The 13,405-nt window shown below is 53.0% G+C and overlaps 1 protein-coding gene across 1 annotated transcript; it reads right to left on the bottom strand.

Moving 5' to 3' along the window:
* Positions 1–9,790: 9,790 nt before the first annotated feature.
* On the bottom strand, positions 9,791–13,167 carry MRPL28 (mitochondrial ribosomal protein L28). Its single transcript, XM_083585870.1, has 5 exons — positions 12,678–13,167; positions 12,299–12,451; positions 11,874–12,008; positions 10,959–11,045; positions 9,791–10,448 (listed from the first exon to the last, which is right to left on the bottom strand). Exons 1-5 carry the CDS (start codon positions 13,155–13,157, stop codon positions 10,353–10,355), a joined length of 951 nt encoding a protein of 316 aa, XP_083441996.1. The 5' UTR covers positions 13,158–13,167; the 3' UTR covers positions 9,791–10,352.
* Between the last annotated feature and the right edge of the window lie 238 nt (positions 13,168–13,405).

The raw sequence follows: 13,405 nt of genomic DNA, 5'->3' as shown, positions 1-13,405 counted from the left end.
CCGCTCTGGCAAGACAGTCTGCGGGCAGGGAGGGTCTCATCCTGCGTACCAGATGGAGCTGGGAGACAGCTGCCCTGGACACAGAATTGACCTGTGCCTCCATGGATGGCTGTGAGTCCAAATTGACTCCCAGGCTGCGTACCTGGTCCTTCAGGGTTACAGTTGCCCCATTCAGGACCAGAGAATCCTCCACACCTGCCCACCCCGTCCACCAAAAACAGTACTTCTGTCTTGTCAGGATTCAACCTCAATCTGTTAGCTGCCATTCAGCAGAGTTCAAAAAACTGATGAGCTGAAACTCTGCTTGTTCACACAAGCCAAGGAACAAGCCAGCCCCATCCACACTGTGGCACGGAGGCCCACGTGGCCAGGCTGACACACACACGCCTTCATCATAGGGGAATCATGGAGTGGGGAGGGTCAGCTGGTCCAACTCAATCAGCTTCCGCAAGCTTGTCCAGCAAACACAGGAAGCGCCTGAAGACTCTCCCCCTCCATCTCCCCCTGAGGGTTTTCTGGGCCTGCGTCACACAAGCGCCCTGAGACCTCTGGGCGGTATATAAATTCAATAAGTAAATAAAGAGACATCTCGGACTCTGCTCTACCCTCCCGCTGACCCAACGCAAGGATGGAAGACCACCTTGCAGCAGAAGCCAACTGTGGGAACCTTTCGTTTTCGGCTTCCGCTTGCCGTCAACCTTTTATGATTTTGCTGTCAGGTTTAAAATTGTTGTAAAAATTAAAAATTAAAATAACATTGTTGTAAACCGCTATGGCATATTTCTATGATACAGCAGTACATTACACACACAAACCCACACAGCTGCATTCTACACATGATTACAGGCCAGCACAAAAAAGTGGGAGTGTAAATTTGCTAGTACAGTTCTGCTGTACTCGCACAATCCTCTGCCCGAGAATCCCCCAGCTTTGGGACTGGAGCACCCAGCAAAAGCCCCACTTTCCTATGAAAATGGCAGACAGGCCATGGCTATATATTGATCCATTTATTTACTGCACTTCCCACCTTTTTCTCCAAGGAGCTCCAGGTTGTGTGCATGGTGCTCTTCCTGTTTCACCCTCGCAACAACCCTGTGAGGTAAGCTGGGCTGAGAGGCAGGCACTGGCCCCCAAGGTCACCCCCTGTGCCCAACGGCCGAGCTTTTCTCTGGCAAAATAGGTGCCAGTACTCGCCAGGAAGTTGTTACAGCGGGTGCCACGAAGAGGTGCCACTACTGCGCGCTCTTGAGTACCCCCTGGGGGGGAAGCACTGGCCGAGTGGGGAATCTGAACACGGGTCTCCCAGGTCTGCTGCCTCTCATGTGATGGTAGATGCCTGCTGGCAGGAGGCAGCACCCAGCCCATCTGAAGTGGGTGGGGGGCATGGGGGCACCTGCACCCCTCATGTCCAGCGGGAGGCACTGCCTGCTTCCTTCGAGATCCAAAAACTGTGCTGTTAACACAGACCATCAGAATGTGAGCTTTTTCTGTACAGTGGTACCTTGGTACTCAAACGGCTTGGCTCCCAAACGCAAACCTGTAAGTGTTCCAGTTTGCAAACATTTTTCGGAAGCCAAACATCCGACACAGCTTCTGCTGAAGCTCCTGCAGCCAATAGGAAGCCACACCTCGGTTTTCGAACGGTTTCAGGAGTCGAAGGTACTCCCAGAATGGATTAAGTTTGACGAAAGAAGAATGGAAGATGAAATTGATGGACTATGCAGAACTTGATAAATTAACTGGAAGGATTCAAAACCTGGGGGATCAGAGATTCTTAGAAGACTGGAGTAAATATACAAACTATTTGGAAAGTAATTGTACTGAACAGATTACGCTAGTAGGACTGCAAGAAGTTCTGTAAGGAGGAATATTCGAAATATTGCAAGGAAGACTATAAAGAGAATTATTAGTTAATGATAATTAAGAGTAAAAGTGAAATTAAGAAACGCAGAATAAGTGATAAAGAACGAAAAATCATCAGAGGTGTTGAAGGAAGTCTAAAACATTAAAAAAATTTTTCCTTCCAGTAGCACCTTAAAGACCAACTAAGTTAGTTCTTGGTATGAGCTTTCGTGTGCATGCACACTTCTAAAAGTTATGTTATATGACTGTTGGGAATGATGTGTTAAAAAAGCCTATAAAAATGTATTAAAAAAAAAAGTTTGAGAACCAAGGTGCCACTGTACCAATCCGTTCCTTGAAATGCTAGTGACGTTTTTACTGGTTTTATTGTGCTGACCAGGTCACATTCATCATGAAAGAGCAGCTTACAAATACTTAAAACAAAGATTGCTATTACCTTAAGAGAAGCTGTCCTCTTGCATACCTGCAGCGAAGGGTTGGGGGGGGTCATGCCTCTGAAAACAGTCGGCCTCCTTCAGCCGGGGGGAAAGGACCCCATGACCCCAACCCAGCAGGGGCTGCAGGTTCTTTTGTGGGCTCCATTCCAGGTGATGATAAAATCCTAAACGGTGTGTGGCTTCTCTCTCTCCAGCTGCCCATGCAGACATCAAGGTCTGCTGCAGAGGCCCTGCAAGGGCCCATCTGCCCCAAGGTGCAAAGAGGGGCAAGGTGGGGGGTGGGACCAACAGTGATGCCACAGCGGCCAGACACTTTCCTCTTCTCCCAGGACATTTAAAAGCATTTTTTAAGCATCTCCCTTCCACCCAGCAGCTTCAGCAGATCCCCTTGGTTGGGATGCTGCAACAGCAGAGACAGATGGAGAGGCCACATGGAGACTGTGCGCTATAGCAGTGTGTTGGACCAGAACCTGGGAGACCAGGGTTTGAATTCCCCACCCAGCTATCAAAGCACAGGGGGGGACTTCGGCCTGGTCACTGCCTCCCTCTGCCTGACTTACCTTTCAGGGTTGTTGTGAGGCTAAAACATTGCAGAGGGGACCACGTGCACCACCTTTAGCTGCACAGAGGAAACGTGATATAAATCCAAACAATAAAAGTAGGACTGTTGTCTGTTTAAATAACAGATCGCCTCAGTTATTCTTTATTAGTCTCCATAACTCCTCTGAGTGCCTTGAGCAGGAGACTTGCAATGTCTGTCTCCGTGGGCCACAGATCCCTGGCGAGTGTGGCGGCTGGACTGCCTTGGTGCCCTTCTACATCATCATTCGTGGCATCACCCGTCACAAGCCCTGCCAGCCCTTTGGGAACATCTTGGAAATACACTAGATCTGCTCCCAGCCCCTTTCTGCACAGCATTAACCCACCCGTCTCCCCCTCCCCAAACACTGAAAAGAGCAAGAAGCCACTGTGCCCTTCAGTGGCTCCCCTACCCCATAAATCAGTGCCCCTTGGCATCAGTAGCAGTGCAAGAGATTTGGGCTATACAAGGACACCTGTGCAAGGTCAAAGGAGCGGGGAGACAGAAGGTTCACGGGACCTTCCTCACCAACCCATGCTGGTGGGGGCATGCATGCACACAGAGCTGGACACAGCAAAATGTGGGAGCAAAACCAAGCAGCGTTCTACAGAATCGGGGTGGGGGCAGCTTCAAAAGAAGGCCAGGATGGGCAGGCCTCATCCTGAGGCGCCTTCTCACCTCTTAGCTATTTAGAGATACTTCATACTCATGCATTTAAAATTGCAGAGATCCTAGAGTAAGCAAAACAAGTCGGCCCACTAGCCCAAATCTTGCACACGGGCAGGGGGGCACTTTGCACAGCAGCAGCAGCACCCCCACAGTTAGGGGGTGTCTGTGGGCTGCCCCCCCCCGCCTCCAAATAATGTCTTTGTCACTGGCCCTGAAAGGGCTGCTGGGACGAATTCTAAGTCCTATTCCTAGCATCTAAAGCCCTAAATCAGACATGTCCAAAGTCCATTTCGGAGGCCTAATCTGGCCCCTATGGCAGTTTATTTCCTGGGGTAAAATTCTAAAAGAAGTTCAACAACTTCAATCCTTAAAAAAGGTCAACAACGTTGGTCGGCCCTCACACTTGTTCAAATCTGGCCCTCTTTGAAAAAAGTTTGGACACCCCTGCCCTAAATCACCTGGCCTCAAGTACCTGGAAAAGGCCCTCTGCCCGTGCCAACCACCTCAGACCCTCCTGAGTGGGTGAGGCCACAGCTGGGGCTGCCCATTTGGCCCTGACCCCAGGCAGGGCCTTTGCAGCGACTGATTCCCATTTGTGGAAGGACGGCCTAGCCAGGTGCCTCCACCTCCCTCTTCCATGAGAGATGCGTGTGATGGCTGAGAGATACTGCTCCTGGCAACCCTGAAATCATTGGTGGGGAGAAAAGTGAATGTTTTGAAGCCGTTTTTAGGAGGTTTCCGGTTCTATGTTGGCTGCCCTGGACTCCTTTGGGAGCAATGGTGGGGTGTGAATTTAATATTGATATTAATCATATTTACCTGCCATTGAGAGTAACACTTTGTGCAGCTGGATCAGGCCCATGGCTCATCTCGCCCAGCATCCTGTTCTCAACCAGAAGTCCCAGCGCAGGACCTGAGCCCAACTCCCCTCTCTCTTCCAGCGCTTTCCAGCAGCTGCGATTCAGGAGGATTGCTGCTCCCAGCTGTGACACAGCAGAGCCCTCCTGGCTGGGAGCCAGCCACATCTGCATGTATCTTTTATCTATGTCATTTTAAATTGTTATTGATATTAATGTTGTATTTTTAGTTTTGGATTTTATGATTTATGTGGAAATGTTTTCCATTTGGTTGTGTAACTTTGGATGTGTTTTATGTATTGCTTATGACTTTTGTTACGTTGGTCGTTATGTAAATCTCGTCATGTTGTATGCCGCCTTGAGCTTTCTTTTAACTATGAGAAGGCAGCATACAAATAAACTGACGATCATTATGATCATGATATTCCTCTGGTGAAATGGACCTCCAAAAGCCTCTTGCTGCAGCCGTTCTCAGCCTGTGGGTCCCCAGATGTTGTTGAACTACAACTCCCATCACCCCTAGCAAGGCCAGAGCTCAGGGATGATGGGAGTTGTAGTCCAACAACATCTGGGGACCCACAGGTTGAGAACAGCTGTGTCTGCTGTAATAAAATCTGGTAGCATTTAAGGTACAGCAAACATAGTGAAAGCACCCTTGGTACCAAGAAGCTCCCTCTGCTGCTCAGCCGAGCTCTCCAGCCTTCCTTCTGCCCCTCATACCTCCTCTCAGCCTCTCGGGGGGGGGGGGTGTTGCAGGCTCTCCCTCTTCCCACCCCCTTTTCACATTTCTTCCCAGGACCATCTTCCCCGCCCTCTCCTGAGCCCTTGCCAGGGAAGATGCAGCTGCCCCTTTCCTTTGGAAGGACAGACTGTGCCGCCCTATTCCTGCCCACTCTGAAGCCGCACACAGCCCATGGCACTTCCTCGAGGCTTAAGGGGGGCAGAGGGACCCAAGTGACCAGGAGGGGCAGGTCGCAGGCTGTGAACACCCCCACCCTGCTTAATCCGATCAGCAGCCCCCTCAACTATCACCTGCCCCCACCCTGCCCAAAATGTGCTTGCTCCGTGCCCAGAATCCTTTTGCTGCTGCCACCTGAAAGCCTGTGGTGCTGCGCTTGGCAGGGAATGGGCAGCTTCCCCTGCAGTGATGGCGAAGAAGGGGCTGCTGGACTTTTGATGGCACCAGCGGCAAGATCCCAGGGTCCCTTTTGGGCAAAGCCCCCTGGCTCCTCTCCCAGCTGTTGGCGGCCCCTGCAAAAGGCAATGTGGGCCCCACTCTGGCCACCCTCGAGCGCTCCAGCCAAGCCCAGCGGGAGAGAGGATTCCGCTTTAAGTGAGGTGCCGATATTCCCCCTGCGTCCTTCATTTCCTTGCACACCAAGCAAAGCTCTTTGGAACGAGAGATGAAAACTTGATAAAAGTTTGGCGGCGCCTCTGTCCCAGCCCCAGGGGGCGGTGGAGCGGGGGGGGAGCCTGTCAATCTGCCGCTGCGACAGCAGAGCAGCCTGGTTACAAATGCATTATGTATGCCGGTGTCGACCCTGAAGCACCTTTTGTTGGGGCTGAATGTGTCATGGCCAACAAAAGTAGACTGGATTAGCCACAGTGGATTAAAAGATTTTCTTCTTTGAGTTCACCTAATAATGCAACAATCGCCCTAGATGTCCCTTTGAAGGGGACGCAACGGCGTTCCCTTTGCCATCTGTGAGATTCCTCCCCATCCAAGATACATGGCGGGCGGCTTTCACGTCCGGCAGAAGGAGAGAAATCGCTGGGCACTATTTCCATCAGGTGGGAAAGAGTTTGTGCCCACCTCCTCCTAAGCCCACAGCCACATGGTTTGGGGAGGAAAACTGACAGCCTGTCGTCTCCACCAGACTGGCAAAGAAAGCCTCTGTGAGCTTCAGACAAGGACAGGAGCCGCTGGACGGTTCACAAGGTGCTCAGAGCCTCCTGCTGGGAGAAGCTGACCGACTACAGGCAAATCTCTGATTCCAGCAATTCTGCTTTTCACACCCCCCCCCCACCACCACCCTGTGTTAGTTTGGAGAAGTTTGGAGCCCCTCTTCCTCTCCCCGCCAGGCTTCGTTCCCTGCCGTGTCCATCGTGCAAGGCGGGTCATCTGTTAGTGCCAAGACATTCACAAGCGGGGTGGTGGCAGTGGGGACAGGGGTGAGCTCCCTCCGCGCCCCCCACCCTCCTGATGCTGTCACCCAGCGCCCCTCCCCCTCCTCCCCCCACCATCACAATAGCAAACAGGCAACCCTGCCACAACCCTCGGGGCTTTGATCTCCAGGCAGGCCTTTGGACACTACCTCCAGGAAAGGGGCTGGGGAGGGCGGCGAATTTGGGCAGTGCTCCCCCCACCCACCCCTGCCGAGAAAGGCGCCTCCCCAGCCGGAGCGGCTTTGCGGCAAATGGTGGCCCTGCGGGGGGGAGGGGCCAGTGGGTGGCAGCCGTGGGGCGTTAACCTCGCTCTGCAGGAGCCCAGCTGGGGGCTTCTAATGAGCTGGCTTTGCGAAATGCGATCTGAAAGGCCCACAAAGGCAACCCAGAGAGAGGAGCTCCATATTTCCCCATCCCGGTTTCCTTTGTCCGCCGTTTATTCTCGTTTCGTGGGGCAGGGCGGGGTGGCGGCTTGCGGTGGCCCAGGGCGGGACGGGGCGGCCAAGGGGCGATGGCGAAAGAAGGAGCCGTCAATGGCGGCCGAGGAAGGGCCTCCATTGTCTCACCTGCTGTCTGCGCAGCGCCGGCCTCCTGCTGGTTCTTCCGCCGTCCGCCATGACAGGACCCATCCGGAACACTTCCCAGCACTCTGGGAGCCTCTTTGCCTTTCATGGCCACGGACTGGCTGGAAGACGATGGCAATCTTTACTTTATACTGCAGCTTTGGCTCCTCACCCTGATTGGCTGAGGCCAGGACCAAATGATGGTCCTTCAAATCCTATTGTAACTATGGCAACCAGCCCCCGTAGGCACCACTGATGTACTTATAATTGCCGGATAAACAGTCGAGACAGGCCACTTTCATCCCGCCTAGGACCGCTTCCCCCCTCGGCTTTTAGGGCGAGGCCAGAAGAGGCAGCAAACTCCCGCGGCGCCCTGGGAAGAAGGTGCCACCTCACTTTCCCCATCTGGGCACCTTCCGCTCCTCGCGGCAACTGAGCGCACAGCGTCTCGCAGTCATGGGACTCCTCTGTGCATGGGCGGCCCTAGCCTGCGCCAAACCGAGGAATCTTTGTGCGGAAAACGAAGGCTGAAGGCAGAGAGAGAGGACAGCGAAAAGCATCGAGCTGCGGCGGGGCAGTGGGGGAGAGGATATTGTGGCAGTCCCATTGAATGGAAATTATTCTTGCATCAGCTGCTTTTGCCTTTCACGGGAATTTACTGCAGGCTGAATAGGACCTTCCTTCCCACTGTACCAATGGTGAAGCTGGCACCTGTCTAGCGTGTAAGAGCTACATCACCAAACGCCACCTTCTCCAAGGAGTCAGATGAAGACAAGGCCAGTAAAAGGCACGAGACTCTCTCCATGGGGGCTCCACTGTCATATGGGCCTCTGCAGCGACCCCTTCGGGACAGGGGCATATCGTGGGCACCTGCATCGCTCTGGACTCGCCCCAAAGCCCTCAGGTGTCTGGTGGCCCCACACCCCTGTAGTCCCAAGGATAAGGATCTTCCAGCCCTGAAGTGCCCTTGGCTGGCAAATGCTATGAGACGAAGGGCAACCTGGAACCCTAACAGCCAGCAACCAACATTGAAGTAAGTTCCTGCAAAGTGAGAGGAGGCAAAGGCCCATAGGAGCCACGCCACAGAGAGGCACGTTCCAGAGAGCATCTGGAGAATCTGGAGCAGGCAATGGCAACAGAGATAGAGAGAGTCTCAAAAAGGATAGCCTGGCATTGGAAAAGTCACAGAAAAGGACAGCTGAGGCCATCAGGGAATTTGAGGATGTAGAACTAGAGACTGGAGCTGTTATTTCTCAGACAGCCGCCAAAACACACAAAAACATCCCAGACATCATCAGAGGCAACAGCAGGCTCCAAACGAAAAGACAGGATTCCTCCACCTGGTGTCAACTATGTTGTAATGACCATAACAAAAATGACTTCACAAACACTTATATCAAGGTATCTTGTCATTCATTACCAGCTAGACAAGACAGCAAAGTCCGACCCATGATGAAGGCCCTGTTTCTGTGCCTCCCCGAGGCATCTGGCAGACGCCACTCAGAGGCAGCAAGCAGAAGCTACCATACTCCACAAGCTCTCCTATCCGTCCTGCTCACATCAGCACATCTGAAGAGCCCGGCTGCAAAGGCTCATCTAGTCCAGCATCCTGTACTCACAAGCAGTGCCTGTGGGACATGATCACAACAGCATTACTGGTATCCCCAAGCAACTGCTACTCAAGAGCCAGGGTGGGGCAGCGGTTGGAGTGGCCAGGGTTCCATTTCCCTTTCAGCCACAAAGACCTTAGGCCAGTGACTCTCTCACAGGGTTGCTGTGAGGATAAAGGGGAAAGTGGGGAGAAGAACAAGTGTAACAAACAGGTGAAGAGGCAAACAATCTCCAATACTGGAGGTGGTACAGAGCCATGACTAGCAGCCAATGACACCTTTTTGTGGCAAGCTATACTATCCTCACGTGGCACATGTGTGTGTGTGTGTGTGTGTGTGTGTGTCTGTGTGTGTTTGTGTGTGTGAGAGAGAGAGAGAGAGCACATTCTACAAGGCAAGATTTGAAGTAGAAACTTTCAGGCCCACATGCTATTTAAATTCTTCAGATTTTAAATTTTAACATTTTAAATTTTGAATACTGTGTAGTTTATTGCTGTAAGCGACTTTGCACCCTAAAAAATGGTGAAAAGTGGGATATATGATTTTAAAATAAATATGAGTCATTACACTGCAGCCAGCTCCATCAAGGTGGCTCTTTCATTTAAAACTAAGGAGCCATAGGATACTTGGCAACTGAAGCTTAACTCAGATGACTTCAGGACAGGAACGGATGTTTGCATACAGTAATTCTTGCTGCTCTATGTAAACAAAGCCGCCGTGCCGTCTCCCCCCCCCCCTTGATGATGCCCAGGCTGTCCACGCTGGTTCTCCCAGTGGCTGCTGCCGCCACTTTCCTGGTCCATGCCTGGGAGGGCAAATGGGATTGTATTCCTTCTACGCATCAAAGCAGCCAGACCGTGTCCTGGTAGGCATGTGCCTTAACTGGGCTTGAGAGACATTCCAGAAAGCAGGGACAGAGGGGCTCAGAGGTCTGCCATACAGCAACAGTCCTCCAAGCTGGGGAGACAGCAAGCCAGTTCCTAACGCTCCAGCTTTTGTCCCTTTGGTTTCTTACTCCAGCTAAAAAGAACAAGTGACTACACTGTTTCAATAATAATTCACAAGCCATTTATTCTTTTCTTTCCTGCTGTGCTTTGGATCTTAATTAAGGTTACAGGATGTGGCTTATTCCTCAAGAGAGGTCAGTCGACGGCTTTTGTATTCTGCTGCAAACGTTGCTGTCTGGCCCTGAAGACCTGAGGGTCTCCGAGGACTCCAAGGCGGGATGCATTCTAGGGTGCTCCAAAGCCTAGTGGCAAAAGGCTCTCATGGCGACCAGCCTCAAAGTTGGGGATCACGGACCACATGGTGGCTGCAGGTGTAGAGGCTGAGCAGCGACATGCAGGAGAAGCTGGGAAGCCATGAACTGAAAGCCTCCTCCTTTTCTTTACGGCAAAAGCATCCTGAATGGAACGTGAGGAGGTAGCTCAAGGCAGCTAGTCCCCTCCCTCCCAAGTCCAGGGGGCAGAGCAGCCTTTACATGATAAGCATCAGACAGTGAGCACATACTTAACCATTCTGGATCCAGCTCTCTTAGGGGAAAAGTTCCATCCCTTGGTCTGTTTAACATAAGCCCAAAGAGAAGTTCACAGTGCTTGATTCTCCTGTTAGACCTTCAGCACTTCAGCCGATTCAGAAAGTTTCTGTGCTTCAAGCTGCTGCACCAGTTCTTCTGCATAGACTTTGAACAAGGGAACAGGGTCCTGAGAGAAAGATTGGGGGCAGGAAGGAAGACACAATGAGGAAGAGAACTGATTGCACAAAGGCTAGGTTTGCACGTTAAAACAAAGCCATGGCCAATGTTAACCACAGGTTATAACCCAAGAACAAACCCTGATTTACTAACGTGAAGCCTCTGGGCTGGGCTCGGACAATCCAAGTAACACACGCCTTAGTGTTATGTGTGAGCCAATCCAAAGCATCACAGAAGCCCTCGAGAGAAATCAACAGCATTTTGGATACAAGTGATTACAGGAGCCAGTCTAGCATCTGCAGAGTCCGACTAAGATGCCTCCCACCCCTCCATAACTAAGCAAAGGGAGCATATTCCATGTAGCCCCATAGACAGCAAACCTTAGCAATGGAATATATTGCACCTTGGCATAAAAGCAAAAAGCACAGTTATTTTACACAGCTTTGAGGGTCATCGGTGGATGTTCCAGAGACAATACTTTACTGGGATTGGGCCACAAACACAAAGGGTGAAAACACACCTTCTTCTCCAGGAGCCGCTGCTTTTCCACAGCTTCTTCCAAACTCAGCCCAACCCATTCTGCCTCTTCCTCTGGGATCACAAACTCCTGCATGCAAAGGTAACACGCGTTAGCTCTCAGCACAGAGACTCACTGAGAGGCAGCAAAGACAGCAAGATTGAAAACTACCTTGTACCATGTCAGACCACTAGCCCACCATATTGTTCACTGACTGGCAGCTTTTCAGGGGTTCCCAACCCTATCCTGCTGCTAACAAAAGCAAATGTGGGCTCTATCATCCGTGTCACTACAGCCTTTCCCAAGATGCCACTGGATTCTGCATTACCTGGGGTGGAAAGACAGTAACAGCAGCCATTATATCTGTAGGCATATCAACGACAGTTACACAGGCCTTTCTCTGCCCTCTAACTATGCAACTTCCACCAGTGCCACGTGTCCCTCTAGCCAAGTTCTAGGAAGTGGGAAATACAGAGCACAGCTGTGACTCTTAGCCCTTACGCATTGGCGCAAGCACAGAAAAGCTTTCATAACCAATCTACAGCCTTTAGTGTTGCTACAAGAATGGTTGGTGTTCACAGCAATTGCAGATTATGATGGATGCTGGCTCAAAAGCAAACAATTAGCTGCTACAATCACCCAACCAATGTGGGCATCTTGGGGTGGGGAAATAATATTTACTATTATGTATTTAAAGCATTCTGCAGGCGTTACCCTATTTGTAACCCTTAAAGCAACACTGCAAAATCTGAACTGGGGATTCCTGATTTGTAGGTCTGCCTCTTCACCCACTACAATAGCTCCCTGGACCAAACTGAACTGAGAGGGAACTGAAATGATCCTACAGCATTCCCACAGGACTGCCACCAAACCACTTATGGGCCCCTCCAAGCCCTCGAAGCAAAAGAAGACACCCACCTTGTATTTGTCGTATATAGCCTCCCTCTTTGCTGGGTCATCTGGATGGAGGGAAGGGTCCCGGCGGGCAAGTCGTAAAAGCATTGTGCGTTTCAGGTCCATGCCCAGTTTAGAACATAGCTCAGCTTTTGGGGTCTGTGAGGCCAGAGAAAGATGCAATGGCTTGTCACCAGTTTCCACCGATATGTTCAGGGCAAAGAGGGGCTTTCAATGGCAAGCAGACTACAGTCCTTATGACTTCTGTCAAATGGTTCAGGGAAGGACCTGCATCACTCAAAGGAGAGCTCTGGGATGTGGCCCACAAAGGCTGCTTCACACCACACCGTTCAAGGCCATCATGAAGTATTCATCTGACAGCCGTCATATTGGCTTTCCCACGCTTGCAGACAGAACAACAGCCTGTCAAGCTATCACCACAAACCTACCTTTAAGATGTAATAATCAAAGCCGTAGACAGCGTCAATCTGGTCCATCGTCCGCATGGTGACTGTAATCGTCAGCTTCTTATCCAGGATCTCACTGTAGAGATCTCGATAGAAGAGCTGCGGCTTCCAGATCTTCTTCACCCTGGCGGCAAGCTGAGGACACAAGGAAGAGCAGATGCAGCCAAGATCCTGGCGGCTGGGAGGGGAAAGCTCAGACCAAACGGGAGGCCCCGTTGCTCGGCGGGTCCACCTCGCGGGGCGTCGCTTCCACGGGCCGGCAGCAGCGGCTCCCCGGGTCCTGGAGCCAGGTGCCTCCTCCTCCTCCTCCTTCCCCCGAGCCGGGACCCGCCCGCCCAGCCCCCTCGGCCCGGCCGCGCACCTTGTCTCCCCGGGCGTAGCGCCAGCCGCGCACCAGGCCCTCTCCGCCCCACAGGCCCTGCTGGCTCTCGGGAGGGAAGTAGACGGGCACGGGCACGTCCTGCACGCGCTCCCGCTCGCCGGTCCTGCGGCTCCGCACGTGCTGGGCGCCGCGGGGCCTCCAGTGGACGGCGAGGGGCGGCGCCGCGGCCTCCTCCTGCAGCGCGCGGAGGTAGTGGGCCGGCAGGCGCGCGTAGATGCCCTGCTGCAGCTTCAGCGCGCCCCACAGCCGCGGGGGGATCTTGTGCAGAGGCATCCCGCCGCCGCCGGGAGAAGCGAGAGGGCGACGCCGAGGCCTCCGTCTGCGCAGGCTCCTTCCGCCAAAGCGAGGGCAAAGGTCAAGAGGCGGCCTCGCGCAGGCGCAGGGCACCGCCGACCCGGAAGCAAAGCGAGGCCGCCAGACGGGGAGGGAAGAAGGCCGTCCTTCCTGCTTGCTTCTCATTGGAGCAGAGCGCCGCGGCGCCGAGAGTCCCGCCCCTACGCCGTTCCCATGGCAGCGGGCCTGCGAGGATCCGAGGGGCTTCGCTCGACAAGGCCGCGCGCGGGAGTCGGCGGCGTCCGGGCCTCCTCGTCGCTTCGCAGCGCCCCGCTTTCCCCGGGGGCTCGAGGCGGGAGCTGCGCTTCTCCCCCGCCCGCCCTCTCCACCTCGTCCTCGCACAACAACCCCGCGAGGCGGGCCGAGAGTGACGA

The sequence above is a fragment of the Podarcis filfolensis genome (assembly GCF_964270895.1).
Source record: "Podarcis filfolensis genome assembly, chromosome: 14".
NCBI classification, from domain to species: Eukaryota; Metazoa; Chordata; class Lepidosauria; order Squamata; family Lacertidae; genus Podarcis; species Podarcis filfolensis.
The sequence above is the reverse complement of the archived record's forward strand: the minus strand, read 5'-3'. Positions and strand labels throughout refer to the sequence as shown.

Excerpts from the sequence above, each read along its gene's own strand:
- MRPL28 (XM_083585870.1), bottom strand. The coding sequence starts at position 13,157 with ATGAGAAGCAAGCAGGAAGGACGGCCTTCTTCCCTCCCCGTCTGGCGG. Across the intron at positions 12,452-12,677 it reads GCTACGCCCGGGGAGACAAG|CTTGCCGCCAGGGTGAAGAA; the intron begins GTGCGCGGCCGG and ends TTGTGTCCTCAG. Across the intron at positions 12,009-12,298 it reads TTGATTATTACATCTTAAAG|ACCCCAAAAGCTGAGCTATG; the intron begins GTAGGTTTGTGG and ends CTGGCCTCACAG.